The 20,949-nt window shown below is 48.5% G+C and overlaps 1 protein-coding gene across 1 annotated transcript; it reads left to right on the top strand.

Moving 5' to 3' along the window:
- The first annotated feature begins 16,482 nt into the window (after positions 1 to 16,482).
- On the top strand, positions 16,483 to 18,986 carry LOC125514635 (Pyridine nucleotide-disulfide oxidoreductase family protein). The gene is made up of 3 exons (XM_048679974.2): positions 16,483 to 17,071; positions 17,792 to 18,247; positions 18,332 to 18,986. Exons 1-3 carry the CDS (start codon positions 16,575 to 16,577, stop codon positions 18,765 to 18,767), a joined length of 1,389 nt encoding a protein of 462 aa, XP_048535931.1. The 5' UTR covers positions 16,483 to 16,574; the 3' UTR covers positions 18,768 to 18,986.
- The last annotated feature ends 1,963 nt before the right edge of the window (positions 18,987 to 20,949 follow it).

The raw sequence follows: 20,949 nt of genomic DNA, 5'->3' as shown, positions 1-20,949 counted from the left end.
TGGCTCGCAGGGGGCAGTTGCGTGAACAGGAGGAGAAAATTGTGCCTCGTCGCCCAGCTGCAGGCGGCGGTCGTCCCCGTGTGCACGGTTCAGGTGCCGGTGCGGCCATTTGCGCTCATCTAGGTGACCAGCGTTGGCAGGATGCCGGCATGCAGTCATTGAAAGGCATCTCCTCATGGCTTTCGACACCGCCTCTGTCGCTCGCGATGATGCCCCAAGGGAAGGGAAGGGGCTGGTGGGTGCGGTAGGATCCCAATGGGTTAATAGGGCTAGCCCACTTAATGTTTTTCCGTCTAATGGGATCCCACTAAAGCAATTTAGGTGGGATGGGCTGGTTAGTCCCATTTAATTCCACTCTCATCTGCAGCCTGAATGTGGCCATATCATGTAATAATGGTTTCAGAATGGTCGGAACGATGTGTTGAAGGTAAATGTTGATGCGGCCATATCACGTAATGATGGTTTCAGAGTGGTGGGAGCTATGCATAGAGATAGCACTGGAGCTTGGGGTGCTTCCACAATTTTTTCACGGCAAAATCAGACCCAACTACACTTTGATGCGTTGGCAGTCAGAGAAACCATGGCTCTTTTGGAGGATATTTATATCCAGCGAATCCACGTTGCCTCGGATTGTAAGGTGGTGGTCTATGACATTAAGTTGGGTATTTCGGTGATATATGGAGCGATCATCCATGAAATCAGAGAATACTCTTCAGTGCTTAATTTTTATAACATAGTTCATGAGTTTTCAAGCTCAAATTTTGAAGCTCGCAATTTAGCGAAGCACACTCTTTCTTTAGGGGTTTGCTTCCATGTGTGGTTGTGTCAACGCAATAATCATCATTTTGTCTCTCTAAACATCGTGATGAATTAAATATAGGCTTCGCGAGTTTGTCTAGTTTTTTTATGGTTGGATGGTTAGATCATCTACATCCAGGCCCTTCAAATTCCCCTTATACGAGCGGACGGGTCGGTCGGTAATCGGTTGTGAAAACGTGGTCCAACCGGTCCCCTCAAACCGGCGCTATACGTCCAGCTCGTCTGGCACCCCTCAAACCCGGCCTATATCTGGGGGCAAAATGGGGAGGTCCGGGCGCATCCGTCACGTCAGACCTGAGAGATCGGATCCACAACCAAATCTCTCAAAATCATTTCCAATGTAGCCCTACCACCCTTCTTTCTCTCATCTCTTCTGGCTTTCTTGCAACGACCCTCCCCTAGTGTCGTCACCAACCTAGTTCCACCATTGTCCCAACCCCACAACGCCTCCACCACTAGCACAAACCCCTCCCACCATCTCCGCCGCTCTGACACTATTGCAGTACGTACCGCTCCTCCGGTCATACACTTTGCCCTCTATGTGTTTGACAGAATTCCAAGCTTTTTTTATTCTTTTGTAGGTATTATGATGGATTCTTCGGATTCATTGATGATGAGTTTCAGAACAATGAGCTTGATGAATTCATCCAACAAAGAGTTCATCGATTCGTTGGTTTACACCATTCAGTGATGCCATGTACTCCTAGAAAGGAGTAAGAGCGACTCTAGCAAATGCCCTAAAACTGGCTACAGGTTTTTTGCGGTGAAATGGAGTGGGGGGCCTGGAGGTGGAGGAGCTAAGGGAGAGGCGAGCGGCTTGTGTGGTGGATCTCGGAGGCCGAGACGGGGACGAGCTAGAGCGCCCGTGCCGAGGAAGACGACGAGTAGACAGGAGTGAACGATGGAGTGTTGGATTTTTTATTTTCTGTGGTCTTGACACACCCTATGGATGACGGGTGGGTCCATGCTTGACAACAACGTGCGTCATGTGTAGTGGTAGCTGCTACCCATTGGTCAAGGGTCGCTCTGGGTCCACGGTTGTAGTTTGTGTACCCATATGTCATGTGGGATTGGGGGCTTCGCGTCACGGGCTCTTGTGCTCCACTATTTTTTTGACCTACTTGGGCTCCACTGTTTTTTAAATAATCATGCAAAGCTTTATGAAACTGTCACAATGTTGACAGGGACGAAAGAAAGTTCATCGGGATAGACTAACCAAACATGGCGGCCAACCTCCTAATTGAAGTGCATGCTTCGCAAGATTGTGAGCTTCGAAATTCAAGCTCCTAAACTCATGGACAAAATTACATAAAATGAAACTACTCGAATACTCTACGATTTCATGTATAATAGCACCGTAGCCCGCCCCACTCTTCTTCTTAATATCCTCGATCACCACCTTACAATCTGATGCAACATGGATAGACTGTAAATTAAGATCATTTGCGAGAGCCATTGATTCCCTTACTGCTAGTGCCTCCAATGTGGTAGGGTCGCTGATGCCCCTAAAGACAACGACCGATGAACCCAGGTACATTCCCTCCCTGTCTCTGCACACTTCCGCAACTGCCCCTATACCCGAACTCCCAGCTATGGCAACATCCACATTAGCCTTCACCATTTTCTCCGGCGGTTCTAGCAAGTGGGTTGGTCTCACCACTTTGTTTTGCGACATGGGTGCAGTCGGTTTCTTTAAAACTTGGAGATCATTCCAATATGACTGGATGAAAAGATGTGTTGACAACGGGCTTTGATGGATATCCTCATATACATCCTTTCTCCTCACTCTCCATATCGCCCAGATGGTGATCACCATGCAAACTAGCTTATCATGAGATAACACACCACTCATGGTGAAAATCCAGTCCCTTGCGTTCTTGTTCTAATGCTGGCACATTTGTTCCATGAGTCCCTCATCAGATAATTCCCATACACTTCGGGCCATCGAGCAATTTAGTAGTGCATGTCTCCATGAATCTCTCACGCCACATAACATGCATGCCACCGAGTTGGCCATGTTCCTATGCTCGAGTAGATCAGTCGTAGGTATTGAGCTATGTGCAAGGCACTATAGGAACATCTTTAGCTTGGACGGTACATCAATTTTCTAAAGTTTTGTCCACTCATTCCCTTCTCTCTCATACCCTGAAGATCTAGATTTTCAAAGTTCTCATCAATCCAATTTTCTCTAGTAATTTTTGTTTGTGAGATCATTCACCACTGTTGGAATGGTAAAGATGGATATGTGCCGATGGTACCCATTGGGACATTGGCCTCACTCATTCATTTTTTGAGGATATATATTGTTCCCTCTCAAGTCTTCTTCGATAGATTCATATCCTCATGAAGTCCAAAACCATAGAATTTGCACCCCGCGCAAATGTGGTAATGTACATCCACACCTCTCCATCTTGTCCTCTCGCTAGGGTTTAGTCTTCCCTCCTTAGTGTGTTTGCATTGAGTCTATATCTTCTCTCATCAGTGCGTTGGCGTTAAGTGTATATCTTCTCCCCCCTCTGCTTAATCCTGATCGTGGTCTTGCTTGGGCTGACTACAGGTTGGTCTTGAACCCTTTCTCAGCCTTGGCGATTGGTGGCAGGGTCATGGGAGGTGAGGTCTCTTAGGGGCTTTCCTTCCGCGCCAGACTGGATCGAGAAGTGACTACTCTCATGGCATCAGAGACCAGGGCTCGTCATCTTGGATATCAGAGAAGAAAACCTTGAAGTTATGGTGTGTGGCCTGGATCTTAATGAGGAAGACCTCAGTGATGTGATTTACGAGGAGGAATGCATTGGATTACCATCATTTGTGTGCATATGGATAAGGAGTTAGCAGCTTTTGGTTAATCAAGAACATGAGGACCGCCTGGGATCTAGCACTGCCCATCAAGATCTGGCCCCTGGATCCAGATTTTTTGTGATGCAATTCAGGTGCGGGATTGGGAGAAAGTCACTCAAGGTGGGCCATGGCACTTTAGGGGGAATCATGTTCCGATTACACCGCAAGATGGGTTTACCAAGCATTCCTCTATTGAATTATTCATTTTTTATATTTGGGCTATAATTTATGAACCGCCTCATGGTTACCATGGTATGATCAAGTCATGGCATCAAAGGTAGAGAGCATGCAGTGGCTGAACCTGCTTCGTTTGATTTTGAGGGAAATTTCTGAGAAGTCCGGGTGAGACTCGATGTTTGCAAGCCATTGAAGAAAGCAACCTCTTTGGTTACGGGAGGAAAATACAAGACCTTTGCAATCAAATATGAGAGGCTACCAGATTGGTGACAGGTCTATGGAATGGTGGGGCATCAATTCATGGAACATGGTGATGGGGTCCACCCTAGTTTCGAAGAATGTTTGAGCTTCCTAGAATATGCGTTGTAGCCTAGGGCCTGTTGGAAATATGCCCTAGAGGCAATAATAAAATGTTTATTATTATATTTCTTTGTTCATGATAATTGTCTATTGTTCATGCTATAATTGTGTTATCCGGAAATCGTAATACATGTGTGAATACATAGACCACAACACGTCCCTAGTGAGCCTCTAGTTGACTAGCTCGTTGATCAAAAGATAGTCATGGTTTCCTGACTATGGGCATTGGATGTCATTGATAACGGGATCACATCATTAGGAGAATGATGTGATGGACAAGACCCAATCCTAAGCATAGCTCAAAGATCGTGTAGTTCGTTTGCTTTAGCTTTTCCGAATGTCAAGTATCATTTCCTTAGACCATGAGATTGTGCAACTCCCGGATACCGTAGGAGTGCCTTGGGTGTGCCAAACGTCACAACATAACTGGGTGACTATAAAGGTACATTACAGGTATCTCCGAAAGTATCTGTTGGGTTGGCATGAATCGAGACTGGGATTTGTCACTCCGTATGACGAAGAGGTATCTCTGGGCCCACTCGGTAATGCATCATCATAATGAGCTCAAAGTGACCAAGTGGTTGATCACGGGATCATGCATTACGGCATGAGTAAAGTGACTTGCCGGTAACGAGATTGAACGAGGTATTGGGATACCGACGATCGATTCTCGGGCAAGTAACGTACCGATTGACAAAGGGAATTGTATACGGATTGATTGAATCCTCGACATCATGGTTCATCTGATGAGATCATCGTGGAGCATGTGGGAGCCAACATGGGTATCCAGATCCCACTGTTGGTTATTGACCAGAGAGGCATCTCGGTCATGTCTGCATGTCTCCCTAACCCGTAGGGTCTACACACTTAAGGTTCAGTGACGCTAGGGTTGTAGAGATATTAGTATGCAGTAACCCGAAAGTTGTTCGGAGTCCCGGATGAGATCCCGGACGTCACAAGGAGTTCTGGAATGGTCCGGAGGTAAAGATTTATATATGGGAAGTCAAGTTTTGTCCATCGGGAAGATTTTGGGGGTTACCGGTATTGTACCGGGACCACCGGAAGGGTCCCGGGGGTCCACCGGGTGGAGCCACCTATCCTGGAGGGCCCCATGAGCTGAATTGGGTGGGGAACCAGCTCCTAGTGGGCTGGTGCGCTCCCCCTTGGGCCTGCCCTGCGCCTAGGGTTGGGAAACCCTAGGGGTGGGGACGCCCCCCACTTGGCTTGGGGGGAAGCCACCCTTGGCCGCCGCCCCCTTGGAGATCCATGTCCCTAGGGCCGCCCCCCCAATGCCCCTATATAAAGAGGGGGGAGGGAGGGAAGCCGCACCGCTTGCTCTTGGCGCCTCCCTCTCCCTCCGTAACACCTCTCCTCCCCGCTTGCGCTTGGCGAAGCCCTGCCGGGATCCTGCTGCATCCACCACCACGTCGTCGTGCTGCTGGATCTTCATCAACCTCTCCTCCCCCCTTGCTGGATCAAGAAGGAGGAGACGTCTTCCTAACCGTACGTGTGTTGAACGCGGAGGTGCCGTCCGTTCGGCACTAGGTCATCGGTGATTTGAATCACGTCGAGTACGACTCCATCAACCCCGTTCTCTTGAACGCTTCCGCGCGCGATCTACAAGGGTATGTAGATGCACTCCTCTCTCCCTCATTGCTAGATGACTCCATAGATTGATCTTGGTGATGCGTAGAAAATTTTAAAATTCTGCTACGTTTCCCAACAGTGGCATCATGAGCTAGGTCTAGGCGTAGTTACTATGCACGAGTAGAACACAAAGCAGTTGTGGGCGTCGATATTGTCAATTTGCTTGCCGTTACTAGTCTTATCTTGATTAGGCGGCATCGTGGGATGAAGCGGCCCGGACCGACCTTACACGTACGCTTACGTGAGACTGGTTCCACCGACTGACATGCACTAGTTGCATAAGGTGGCTGGCGGGTGTCTGTCTCTCCCACTTTAGTCGGATCGGATTCGATGAACAGGGTCCTTATGAAGGGTAAATAGAAATTGGCAATTCACGTTGTGGTTTTTGGCGTAGGTAAGAAACGTTCTTGCTAGAAACCTATAGCAGCCACGTAAAAACTTGCAACAACAATTAAAGGACGTCTAACTTGTTTTTGCAGCAAGTGTTTCGTGATGTGATATGGCCAAAGGATGTGTTGAATGATATATGTGATGTATGAGATGATCATGTTCTTGTAATAGGAATCACGACTTGCATGTCGATGAGTATGACAACCGGCAGGAGCCATAGGAGTTGTCTTTATTCATTTATGACCTGCCTGTCAACATAAACGTCATGTAATTACTTTACTTTATTGCTAAAGCGTTAGCCATAGTAGTAGAAGTAATAGATGACGAGACAACTTCAAGAAGACACGATGATGGAGATCATGGTGTCATGCCGGTGACAACGATGATCATGGAGCCCCGAAGATGGAGATCAAAAGGAGCAAATGATATTGGCCATATCATGTCACTATTTGATTGCATGTGATGTTTATCATGTTTTACATCTTATTTGCTTAGAACGACGGTAGCTTAAATAAGATGATCCCTCGCAATAATTTCAAGAAAGTGTTCCCCCTAACTATGCACCGTTGCGAAGGTTTGTTGTTTCGAAGCACCACGTGATGATCGGGTGTGATAGATTCTAACGTTCGAATACAACGGGTGTAAGCCAGATTTACACACGCAATACACTTAGGTTGACTTGACGAGCCTAGCATGTACAGACATGGCCTCGGAACACGGAAGACCGAAAGGTCGAGCATGAGTCGTATAGAAGATACGATCAACATGAAGATGTTCACCGATGTTGGCTAGTCCGTCTCACGTGATGATCGGACATGGCCTAGTTAATTCGGATCATGTTTCACTTAGATGACTGGAGAGATGTCTATCTGAGTGGGAGTTCATTGAGTAATTTGATTAGATGAACTTAATTATCATGAACTTAGTCTAAAATCTTTACAATATGTCTTGTAGATCAAATGGCCCACGTTGTCCTCAACTTCAACGCGTTCCTAGAGAAAACCAAGCTGAAAGACGATGGCAACAACTATATGGACTGGGTCCGGAACCTGAGGATCATCCTCATAGCTGCCAAGAAAGATTATGTCCTAGAAGCACCGCTAGGTGATGCACCAGTCCCACAAAACCAAGACGTTATGAACGCTTGGCAGTCACGTGCTGATGATTACTCCCTCGTTCAGTGCGGCATGCTTTACAGCTTAGAACCGGGGCTCCAAAAGCGTTTTGAGAGACACGGAGCATACGAGATGTTCGAAGAGCTGAAAATGGTTTTTCAAGCTCATGCCCGGGTCAAGAGATATGAAGTCTCTGACAAGTTCTTCAGCTATAAGATGGAGGAAAATAGTTTTGTAAGTGCGCACATACTCAGAATGTCTGGGTTGCATAACCTCTTGACTCAGCTGGGAGTTAATCTCCTAGATGACGCGGTCATTGCAGAATCCTTCAGTCGCTTCCACCGAGCTACAAGAGCTTTGTGATGAACTTCAATATGCAGGGGATGGAAAAGACCATTCCTGAGGTGTATTCAATGCGGAAATCAGCAGAGGTGGAAATCAAAAAGGAACATCAAGTGTTGATGGTGAATAAAACCACTAAGTTCAAGAAAGGCAAGGGTAAGAAGAACTTCAAGAAGGACGGCAAGGGAGTTGCCACGCCCGGTAAGCAAGCTGCCGGGAAGAAGCCAAAGAATGGACCCAAGCCCGAGACTGAGTGTTTTTATTGCAAGGGAAGTGGTCACTGGAAGCGGAACTGCCCCAAATACTTAGCGGACAAGAAGGCCGGCAACACTAAAGGTATATGTGATATACATGTAATTGATGTGTACCTTACCAGTACTCGTAGTAGCTCCTGGGTATTTGATACCGGTGTGGTTGCTCACATTTGTAACTCAAAGCAGGAGCTGCAGAATAAGCGGAGACTGGCGAAGGACGAGGTGACGATGCGCGTCGAGAATGGTTCCAAGGTCGATGTGATTGCTGTCGGCACGCTGCCTCTACATTTACCTACGGGATTAGTTTTAAACCTCAATAATTGTTATTTAGTGCCAGCTTTGAGCATGAACATTGTATCAGGATCTCGTTTAATTCGAGATGGCTACTCATTTAAATCCGAGAATAATGGTTGTTCTATTTATATGAGAGATATGTTTTATGGTCATGCTCCGATGGTGAATGGTTTATTCTTAATGAATCTCGAGCGTAATGCTACACATATTCATAGTGTGAATACCAAAAGATGTAAGGTTGATAATGATAGTCCCACATACTTGTGGCACTGCCGCCTTGGTCACATAGGTGTCAAGCGCATGAAGAAGCTCCATGTAGATGGACTTTTAGAGTCTCTTGATTACGAATCATTTGACACGTGCGAGGCATTTCCTCATGGGTAAAATGACCAAGACTCCGTTCTCAGGAACAATGGAGCGAGCAACCAACTTATTGGAAATCATACATACTGATGTGTGCGGTCCAATGAGTGTTGAGGCTCGCGGTGGCTATCGTTATGTTCTCACCCTCACTGATGTCTTGAGTAGATATGGGTATGTCTACTTAATGAAACACAAGTCTGAGACCTTTGAAAAGTTCAAGAAATTTCAGAGTGAGGTTGAGAATCAACGTGACAAGAAAATCAAGTTCTTGCGATCAGATCGTGGGGGAGAATACTTGAGTCACGAATTTGGCACACACTTAAGAAAATGTGGAATAGTTTCACAACTCACGCCGCCTGGAACACCTCAGCGTAATGGTGTGTCCAAACGTCGTAATCGCACTCTATTGGATATGGTCCGATCTATGATGTCTCTTACCGATTTACCGCTGTCATTTTGGGGCTATGCTTTAGAGATTGCCGCATTCACTTTAAATAGGGCTCCGTCGAAATCCGTTGAGATGACACCGTATGAATTATGGTTTGGGAAGAAACCTAAGCTGTCGTTTCTAAAAGTTTGGGGATGCGATGCTTAAGTCAAGAAACTTCAACCTGAAAAGCTTGAGCCCAAGTCGGAAAAATGCGTCTTCATAGGATACCCTAAAGAAACTGTTGGGTATACCTTCTACCTCAGATCCGAAGGCAAGATCTTTGTTGCCAAGAATGGGTCCTTTCTAGAGAAAGAGTTTCTCTCGAAAGAAATAAGTGGGAGGAAAGTAGAACTTGATGAAGTATTACCTCTTGAACCGGTAAGTGGCGCAGCTCAAGAAAATGTTCCTGAGGTGCCTGCACCGACTAGAGAGGAAGTTAATGATGATGATCATGAAACTTCAGATCAAGTTACTACTGAACTTCGTAGGTCCACGAAGACACGTTCCGCACCAGAGTGGTATGGCAACCCTGTCTTGGAAATCATGTTGTTAGACAACGGTGAACCTTCGAACTATGAAGAAGCGATGGCGGGCCCGGATTCCGACAAATGGCTGGAAGCCATGAAATCTGAGATAGGATCCATGTATGAAAACGAAGTATGGACTTTGACTGACTTGCCCGATGATCGGCGAGCCATAGAAAATAAATGGATCTTTAAGAAGAAGACAGACGCGGATGGTAATGTGACCATCTATAAAGCTCGGCTTGTCGCTAAGGGTTATCGACAAGTTCAAGGGGTTGACTACGATGAGACTTTCTCACCCGTAGCGAAGCTGAAGTCCGTCCGAATCATGTTAGCAATTGTCGCATTCTATGATTATGAGATATGGCAAATGGACGTCAAAACGGCATTCCTTAATGGTTTCCTTAAGGAAGAATTGTATATGATGCAGCCGGAAGGTTTTGTCGATCCTGAGAATGCTGACAAGGTGTGCAAGCTCCAACGCTCGATTTATGGGTTGGTGCAAGCATCTCGGAGTTGGAACATTTGTTTTGATGAGATGATCAAAGCGTTTGGGTTTACGCAAACTTATGGAGAAGCCTGTATTTACAAGAAAGTGAGTGGGAGCTCTGTAGCATTTCTCATATTGTATGTGGATGACATACTGTTGATGGGAAATGATATAGAATTCTTGGAAAGCATAAAGGCCTACTTGAACAAGTGTTTTTCAATGAAGGACCTTGGAGAAGCTGCTTATATATTAGGCATCAAGATCTATAGAGATAGATCGAGACGCCTCATTGGTCTTTCATAGAGTACGTACCTTGACAAGATATTGAAGAAGTTCAAAATGGATCGGTCAAAGAAGGGGTTCTTGCCTGTATTGCAAGGTACGAGATTGAGCACGGCTCAATGCCCGACCACGGCAGAAGATAGAGAAAAGATGAGTGTCGTCCCCTATGCCTCGGCCATAGGGTCTATCATGTATGCTATGCTGTGTACCAGACCTGATGTAAACCTTGCCGTAAGTTTGGTAGGAAGGTACCAAAGTAATCCCGGCATGGAACACTGGACAGCGGTCAAGAATATCCTAAAGTACCTGAAAAGGACTATGGACATGTTTCTCGTGTATGGAGGTGACGAAGAGCTCGTCGTAAAGGGTTACGTCGATGCTAGCTTCGACACAGATCTGGATGACTCTAAGTCACAAACCGGATACGTGTATATTTTGAATGGTGGGGCAGTAAGCTGGTGCAGTTGCAAGCAAAGCATTGTGGCGGGATCTACATGTGAAGCGGAGTACATGGCAGCCTCGGAGGCAGCACAAGAAGCAGTCTGGGTGAAGGAGTTCATTACCGACCTAGGAGTCATACCCAATGCGTCAGGCCCGATGACTCTCTTCTGTGACAACACTGGAGCTATTGCCCTTGCCAAGGAGCCCAGGTTTCACAGAAAGACCAGGCATATCAAATGTCGCTTCAACTCCATTCATGAAAGTGTTCAAAATGGAGACATAGAGATTTGTAAAGTACATATGGACCTGAATGTGGCAGATCCGTTGACTAAACCTCTCCCTGGAGCAAAACATGATCAACACCAGAACTGCATGGGTGTTCGATTCATCACAATGTAACTAGAATATTGACTCTAGTGCAAGTGGGAGACTGTTGGAAATATGCCCTAGAGGCAATAATAAAATGGTTATTATTATATTTCTTTGTTCATGATAATTGTCTATTGTTCATGCTATAATTGTGTTATCCGGAAATCATAATACATGTGTGAATACATAGACCACAACACGTCCCTAGTGAGCCTCTAGTTGACTAGCTCGTTGATCAAAAGATAGTAATGGTTTCCTGACTATGGACATTGGATGTCATTGATAACGGGATCACATAATTAGGAGAATGATGTGATGGACAAGACCTAATCCTAAGCATAGCTCAAAGATCGTGTAGTTCGTTTGCTGTAGCTTTTCTGAATGTCAAGTATCATTTCCTTAGACCATGAGATTGTGCAACTCCCGGATACCGTAGGAGTGCCTTGGGTGTGCCAAACATCACAACGTAACTGGGTGACTATAAAGGTACATTACAGGTATCTCCAAAAGTATCTGTTGGGTTGGCACGAATCGAGACTGGGATTTGTCACTCCATATGACGGAGAGGTATCTCTGGGCCCACTCGGTAATGCATCATCATAATGAGCTCAAAGTGACCAAGTGGTTGATCACGGGATCATGCATTACGGCATGAGTAAAGTGACTTGCTGGTAACGAGATTGAACGAGGTATTGGGATACCGACGATCGAGTCTCGGGCAAGTAATGTACCGATTGACAAAGGGAATTGTATGCATATTGATTGAATCCTCGACATCGTGGTTCATCCGATGAGATCATCGTGGAGCATGTGGGAGCCAACATGGGTATCCAGATCCCGCTGTTGGTTATTGACCGGAGAGGCTTCTCGGTCATGTCTGCATGTCTCCCGAACCCGTAGGGTCTACACACTTAAGGTTCGGTGACGCTAGGGTTGTAGAGATATTAGGATGCAGTAACCCGAAAGTTGTTCGGAGTCCCGGATGAGATCCCGGACGTCACGAGGAGTTCCGGAATGGTCCGGAGGTAAAGATTTATATATGGGAAGTCAAGTTTTGTCCATCGGGAAGGTTTCGGGGGTTACCGGTATTGTACCGGGACCACCGGAAGGGTCCCGGGGGTCCACCGGGTGGGGCCACCTATCCTGGAGGGCCCCATGGGCTGAATTGGGTGGGGAACCAGCCCCTAGTGGGCTGGTGCGCCCCTCCTTGGGCCTGCCCTGCGCCTAGGGTTGGGAAACCCTAGGGGTGGGGACGCCCCCCACTTGGCTTGGGGGGGAAGCCACCCTTGGCCGCCGCCCCCTTGGAGATCCATCTCCCTAGGGCCGGCCCCCCCAAGGCCCCTATATAAAGAGGGGGGGAGGGAGGGCAGCCGTACCGCTTGCTCTTGGCGCCTCCCTCTCCCTCCGTAACACCTCTCCTCCCCGCTTGCGCTTGGCGAAGCCCTGCCGGGATCCTGCTGCATCCACCACCATGCCGTCGTGCTGCTGGATCTTCATCAACCTCTCCTTCGCCCTTGCTGGATCAAGAAGGAGGAGACGTCTTCCTAACCGTACGTGTGTTGAACGCGGAGGTGCCGTCCGTTCGGCACTAGGTCATCGGTGATTTGAATCACGTCGAGTACGACTCCATCAACCCCGTTCTCTTGAACGCTTCCGCGCACGATCTACAAGGGTATGTAGATGCACTCCTCTCTCCCTCATTGCTAGATGACTCCATAGATTGATCTTGGTGATGCGTAGAAAATTTTAAAATTCTGCTACGTTTCCCAACAGGGACCTCCAGGGACGTTGCTTGATGTGCTCATGGGTCTAGTAGTGGTAATGGGCATGGAGGCCATGTGAAACTAGGATGGAGGGAGCGAGAATGATGGACACTATGAGGATGAGGACAGTCCATATGCTACAGCAACTGAAGCTAACCTGAATAGGAAGCACACTTCAGAAGAGATAGTTCCTGCTAGGAGTACTACTTTGGTTGTGAGTGCCCCCCGCAATGGAACATTGGCTCTAATTCTGCCCGAGTATGCCCCAAATCCCCCTCTGAAACAAGATCCCAAGAGACCTAAAACTAGCATTAGATATAAGAACAATGACAAAAAGGAAATCAATCAGGAAAGTCTAATGATGCGTGATTGATGGCCTCCCCTGAGGAGCACCACTTGGCACAATGAGTATCATGTTTTGGAACTGTTGCGATGCTGGCAAAGTTGCGATAGTCGAGAGATTTGAGATATCTCGAGGAAATTTGCCCCTCTGTTCTTTTTATTCTCAAAACTCAAATTAACCAAATTCAAGTAGATAATTTAGCTGGTATACTCTAGGTTATGATCATGGTTATGCAGTCGAAAGCTCTAGTAGGAGCCGAGGTGTTGGTGTATTTTGGAATACAGACCGCATGCCATTGATATTCCTCTATTAGTGGCCTGCCCCGCAGGTCGGCGCGCCATTGCTATTTTGCCATATTATCGATGGCGTGCCAGTTTAGCCACATATCACTACTAAGGAAATTCCATAAGGGGTTTATGCACTAGTGTTATTTGTAAAAAAACAAACAATGTCTTGTTTGTTCCGACTTTCTAGCCATGTGATCTTCAACACGTTGCATGTACTTTGTCAAAGAAAATTATCGGAAGATACTACTCCCTCTGTCCCAAAATAAGCATCTCAACTTTAGTACAAAGTTGTACTTATGTTAAGACACTTATTTGGGACGGTGGAAGTACTTTTTGTAGAGTCAACCAAAGAACATATGCCTTTTGACATCTTTTCCGGTTGTTGATGAAATGTTGGAAGGTAATATTCAAGTCGATTAAACCATTCAGTGTTGGAGTATAATGTCTAGCTCTCTCTCGGTTTACACTTATGGAGCAAGTGACTGGAGCATGAAGACAATATGATATCCAAGCCAAGAGATCCGAAGTTCAAGACCTTGCCAACACAGTTTAAAAAAAATATGCGTACTATATCATTCCCACATCTAAGAATTAAAATAGACTAGACGTTAGGGGGAGTGCTGAAATATATTGCTCATCCCTTTTCATTAGTTCGTACTGATGGATGAACTGGTTAGCTGCATATAACTTACAACCAAGAGGTTTAGGGTTGGCTGTAGCATGAATTTAATATTCAGTGCCGGAATGCAGAAACAAAGAAAGGAGAAAGTTTTTTTTGAATTGAAGGGCACGCCCCCGATTTCATTTCATTGAATGAAAGGAAACCGATTAAGCAGAGTCATAAAACAGTTTGTTTCTCGCCCCCCCAGACACCCTACCTTGGCCTCCAGGGGGAGAAACGAGTAAAGAAGCACTACCCGGGGCTCCATCCCCTACTCTCATTTTCCAACAATGATAGAGCTTAGAACAACCATACTATCTAGGCAGAAACTGCAAGCTATTCCAACGAAGAAAACTCAAAACATAGAAACAGAAAAGCTCTCAACCCACTCCCAGACGTTTTGTCATTGGCGCCCATCCTCTGCTCTTGTTGATCGAAGCCATTCACAACATCAACCAGCAACACCGCCATGTCGCGCAACTTCTGTTGCCCTTCTTTTCTTTGCAAGCCAGTCCAGTACGACATCTAGTAAGCTATTTGGAAAAACAGCACATTCGGATCATGTGGGTAAATGTGATGAAAAGTGGCAGTGTTTTTAGTTTTCCCTAAAGACGAGAATACTGCCGCTACACCCACTGCTGCTGTTTGTCTCATCTTCTTAAGAAACATCTCTACCCAGTTGTTGAACTCTTCAATTTTGCAAGGAATGTCATAGATACCAGTGACATTCCTAACAACCCCCCATACAAACTTGACTACCACACAAGTGCAAAAAAGACGCTCCACGGTCTCAGAATGATCACAGAAACTGCAACTTTTATCTTTACTTTCCAGTTTCTTTTAGCTAAATTATCTCTAGTTAACACACCGTTCTTGAAGACCAACCAGATGAAAACTTTAACTTTTAGAGGGATCTTAACTTTCCACATATTTCTATGAGGCCAAGCAGGTACCTGATTAGTTTTAAGAGCTAAATATAAGGATCTAACAGAGAATTTTCCTGATCTAGTTAACAACCAACCACACTTGTCCTCCTGATCATTCAAGGTTACACTGCTACAGATGCTTTTTAGCTCATACCACATATCAGCAGTGTCCCCCCATAATATCCTTCCAAAATCTAATCAAGCTCATGTTCTCATATAAGGCTTTAGCAACAGTAAAATCAATACTAAAAGTTAGGGCATATAGTCTAGGGAATTGCCCACTTAGGCCTCTTTTGGTTCATAGGATAGGATTATCGTAGGAATAGCAATTTTGTAGGAAATGAGATGGTATGTATGTCAAATCCTATGAATAGGAATAGGAAAGGAGATGTCATTTGGTTGACACCAAAAGAATTTTTCTATTGAGCCTAGGTTCTTTTTTATTTTCCTATGAAATGTTGAGGATATGAACCAATCCTGTATAGGAATAGGAATCTATTCCTATGAACCAAAAGACTCTAAAGAAAAAATTCCTATCCTATGAAATTCCTGCAAACCAAAGGAGGCCTAAGAGGTGTCTCCCAGCCAAATATCACCCCAGAACATAGTTCTCTCCCCAGAAAGTTATGAACCTGCATTATGACGTGGCCAAATAACACCCTCTACCACGGGTACTACTTGGCTGGCCACTAACACACGATCTCGTCGGAACTCGCTTAACCACTAACACGCGACGTCGTCTGCTTGCGGAGCCCGTGCCCGTCAGCCGCATAGTCCGGCCGGGTGGGACGGCCTCGAACCTCGATCACCACGTACGTACGCAACCACCGGTTGCCTCAAGCGAGGACGAGTAACGGGCGGCGATCTCCGTAGAGCAAAGCCAATTAGCCAAGGACGCACGTTAATGCCCATGACTTGGCCGGTTGGGCATCCGCCGGAGACGGCCGTGGAAGAAGGCGACGGATGCAAAGTTTTCGACGCTAGCGCGCCTAGACGATGGACTGGACGACATGGACGGTCTTGATGCAAGGACGGGCCTGAGATGCATATGCCGTTCTTCAAAACAAAAGTGACATGCATAGTGTTTATTAGACCTCATCATGGATTATTTTTGACGTGTCAAAGCCATCACCCATCACTCAGCGTACACAACGAGACAAACAAGCTCGTCCGACTTGGCAAAACCACGTCCACTCGCGCGGGCGGAGCGGCAAAAGCGAAAGCACACAAAAACCTCATCCATACGCGCGATCCGGGCCGCCCAGGGCCCCGATCCGACGGCTGGCCTCCCCCGCGATCCCCACTCTCGGGCCTCATCCTATCCTCGGCCTCTCCGCCCCACTTCACTACTACGTGTGGGCGTGCTCTGCTCGCGCCTCCTCACAGACCCTCACTCGCTCGCTCACTCCCCGCCGCACGTCCAGCTCGAGCCAGCCGAGGACCTCTCGCCGCGGCAACAATGACGTCCCTCTCCTCGTCCGCGGCCGCGGCGCGCGCCACCTTCCTCCCTTCCTCCTGCCGCGCGCGGCCGGCGGGCGGCAGGAGGTCGCAGCTCCTCGTGACCCGCGCGGCAGCGTCCAGCCCCAAGCTCCCCGGCGGGCGGAAGCTGCGGGTGGCGGTCGTGGGAGGGGGCCCCGCGGGCGGCGCGGCCGCGGAGGCGCTGGCCAAGGGCGGCGTCGAGACGGTGCTCATCGAGCGCAAGATGGACAACTGCAAGCCGTGCGGCGGGGCCATCCCGCTCTGCATGGTGTCCGAGTTCGACCTGCCGCTGGACCTCGTCGACAGGAGGGTCACCAAGATGAAGATGATTTCGCCCTCCAACGTCGCCGTCGACATCGGCCGCACGCTCGCGCCGCACGAGTACATTGGCATGGTCAGGCGCGAGGTGCTCGACGACTTCCTCCGTAACCGCGCGCAGAAGGCCGGCGCCGAGGTCCTCAATGGCCTCTTCCTAAGGTATGCATACCACTTCGGCCGTCAAATGCAAGATTATGAGTACGCTAGGATTAGTTCTGCACTTCTCCTGCCATCGCGCTGGATGTTATCCTGACACTATATCACTGAGCACAAGTGCTTCAGTGTCAGAGTGCACGTAGTAGTAGTAGCATTACATTTGCATGATGAACTTAGCACGAGAGAGACGAGACGCTGTCTGTGTGACTTCATCTTCGTCGACTATTGTATTTGGCCTTGTTGACGTATAATGTGCTGCCTAGTCTCTTCCATAAGATCGATTTTTTAGTTGTATTGGCTAGAGTATGCACTTATACATGGTATCGAAGCCAAGAGGTCTTGAGTTCAAGACCCGGCTGACGCAATTAAATTGCAGCTCATTTTTGGTCCACGTTTAGGCCTGAGGAGCCACACGTGAGGAGGAGTGTTACGTATAATGTGCTGCCTAGTCTCTTTCATAAGATCGATTTTTTGGTTGCATTGGTTAGAATATGCACTTTTACAGGCCTGCATGCATGTGTGTCAGCAGTCAACACCGAGAACCATTTCAAATTTGACATGTCAACTGAACAAACTTAAATAGGAGTACGTATAAAAATTTACAGAACTTATATACTAAAATCACAGCCTGGTTGTTCTAATCAAGCTGTGGCTTAGCTCTGTCTGAGATGTAACCAGTGGTTGATCGACTAATCAGTCTGGCTAACTGTTACCGTGGCTCAGGTATGAGGCGCCCAAGGAGCGCAACGGCACGTACACGGTGCATTACAACCACTACGACAGCTCCAACGGCAAGGTGGGCGGCGAGAAGCGCTCGTTCGAGGTGGACGCGATCGTGGGCGCGGACGGCGCCAACTCCCGCGTGGCCAAGGACATGGGCGCGGGCGACTACGAGTACGCCATCGCGTTCCAGGAGCGCGTCAAGATCCCCGACGACAAGATGCGCTACTACGAGGAGCGCGCCGAGATGTACGTCGGCGACGACGTGTCCCCCGACTTCTACGGCTGGGTGTTCCCCAAGTGCGACCACGTCGCCGTCGGCACCGGCACCGTCACCCACAAGGCCGACATCAAGAAGTTCCAGGCCGCCACGCGCCTCCGCGCCAAGGACAAGATCGAGGGCGGCAAGATCATCCGCGTCGAGGCTCACCCCATCCCCGAGCACCCCAGGCCCAAGAGGTGACGAACTTCTCCTCTCCTCTGTATTGCAAGAACGATTGCCCTATCAATTGGGTCTCACTCATCGTGTTCGATCGTCATCAGGGTGTCGGGGCGGGTGACGTTGGTGGGCGACGCGGCGGGGTACGTGACCAAGTGCTCCGGCGAGGGGATCTACTTCGCGGCGAAGAGCGGGCGGATGTGCGCGGAGGCGATCGTGGCCGGGTCGGCGAACGGGACGCGGCTGGTGGACGAGAGCGACCTGCGCAAGTACCTGGCGGAGTTCGACCGGCTCTACTGGCCGACGTACAAAGTGCTGGACATCCTGCAGAAGGTGTTCTACCGCTCCAACGCGGCGCGGGAGGCGTTCGTGGAGATGTGCGCCGACGACTACGTGCAGCGGATGACCTTCGACAGCTACCTCTACAAGCGCGTCGTGCCGGGCAACCCCATCGAGGACATCAAGCTCGCCGTCAACACCATCGGCAGCCTCGTCAGGGCCACCGCGCTGCGCCGGGAGATGGGGAAGCTCACCTTGTGATCGCCCACCCGCCGGAAACGCTCCTGACACCCTGCTTGGGTCGCTCGAAACTGCGGCGGATCGATCGGTATAGCAGAGATCCGCGGCTGATCGAACGGATTTGAGGCGGAGGAGATGAGAATAAGGTAATGGCGTCGATCCAGAGGTCGTGTCTTGGTCGATCCTGTCCGATTTTCTTGTACTTACAACGTACGCATGCACGGTGATGTTCAGACTTCAGAGCAGTTCGTCTGGATTGTTGAAGCGCGCCAATATTCGATATGTGAATGAATGTAGTACTCCCTCCGTTTCAAAATATAGTGCGCCCGCGCTTTCTGAGGTATAACTTTGATCATAAATTTAACCAACGAGACCAACTGCGACGGGAGAAAAAATTATATAATTGAAAACTTCTTTCGAATACAAATTCATTGATATAATTTTTGCTCCTGCCGCAATCGGTCTTAATAGTTAAATTTACGGTTAAAGTTAAAGTACGGGGATAGAAGAAGCACTACATTGTGAAATGAAGGAAGTATAAACTAAGGCTTCAACTTTTTGTTCATGTTTGTTCTCACGAACGAGAAATGGAATGAAATGGGTTAGCAACAACCAGGCAGCACGTTGAATTTAGAGATATGTTGTCGGATATCCGGTGAAAACAGTGAAAAGCTCTCAACAGATTCTTAAATAATTATTGGGACCGCCAATTCATCAGTTAACTGAAAATGAAACCTAACCCTTCCGCGCCGCCACTGCGAGGCGACGGGGAGGGGCCTTCGATCTGCGCTGCCGGTCGCCTCCTCCTGCCTCCCACTCCCTCGCCGCCGCCCCCGCGAGGCGACGGGGAGGGGCCTTCGATCTGCGCCTCCGGTCGCCTCCTCCTGCCTCCCACTCCCTCGCCGCCGCCCCCGCGAGGCAACGGGGAGGGGCCTTCGATCTGCGCCGTCGGTTGCCTCCTCTTGCCTCCCACCGGTGCCGGCGGCGACGGGGCGTCTTCTTCCCCTCGCGTGATGGGGCAGCGTGGGCCGGCCTCCTCGGGCTTGGGCATGGCACAGGGCGGCGCGGCACGACGGCTCACTGGCGTGGGGTGCCTGCGTGGGTGATGCGACGACGTGGAGGACTTCGTGGCGGTGGCGACCCAAGGCGGTGGCCTTGGAAGGTGGTGACATGCGAAGCATAGGCCTCTCGCGGTGGCATGGCATGGCGATGTCCTTGTCCAAGGCGGATCTGCGTTGGCGATCTGGTGACTTTGGCTCCGGATTGGACCGAATCAGGACGGTGACAAGCACGCGAGATTCCTCTCGGTGGCTCTCATGGTTTGGCGAGGTGGGGTGGCGGCCCTCTCTCCTAGACTCTAGTGGTGGCACACGCAGGGGCAGTGGCCGGTGTGCCAGGGCTCTTACGGTAGCAGTGCTATTGTGGATTGTCGGTGTCAAAACCGGCGGATCTCGGGCAGGGGGTCCCAAACTGTGCGTCTAAGGCGGATGGTAACAGAAGGCAGGGGACACAATTTTTTACCCAGGTTCGGACCCTCTTGATGGAGGTAATACCCTACGTCCTGCTTGATTGTTCTTGATGATATGAGTATTACAAGAGTTGATCTACCACGAGATCAAAGAGGCTAAACCCTAGAAGCTAGCCTATGGTATGATTGTCTGTTGTCCTACGGACTAAAACCCTCCGGTTTATATAGACACCGGAGGGGGCTAGGGTTACATAAGGTCGGTTACAAATGAGGAGATATACATATCCGTATTGCTTAGCTTGCCTTCCATGCCAAGTAGAGTCCCATCCGGACACGAGACGAAGTCTTCAATCTTGTATCTTCATAGTCCAACAGTCCGGCCAAAGGATATAGTCCGACTGTCCGGAGACCCCCTAATCCAGGACTCCCTCAGTAGCCCCTGAACCAGGCTTCAATGACGATGAGTCCCGCGCGCAGTGTTGTCTTCGGTATTGCAATGCGGGTTCCTCCTCCGAATACACCATGGAAGAGTTTGAATACAAGGATAGTGTCACCAACCCTGCAAAATAAGTTCCACATACCACCGTAGAGAGAATAATATTTTCACAAATCTAATCTGCTGACACGTTTTGACAGCATGACGTTATGTCATGGCTCGGTCATTATTCGAACTGTTTTTCTCAACCAGCACCGCACATAACATGGGGCGGTTTTCTTCGACACGTCTTGTCAAAG

The sequence above is a fragment of the Triticum urartu genome, chromosome 6A (genome assembly GCF_056163025.1).
Source record: "Triticum urartu cultivar PI428250 chromosome 6A, HENAU_Tu73, whole genome shotgun sequence".
Classification (NCBI taxonomy): domain Eukaryota; kingdom Viridiplantae; phylum Streptophyta; class Magnoliopsida; order Poales; family Poaceae; genus Triticum; species Triticum urartu.
This window is presented reverse-complemented; position numbering and strand designations above follow the sequence as displayed.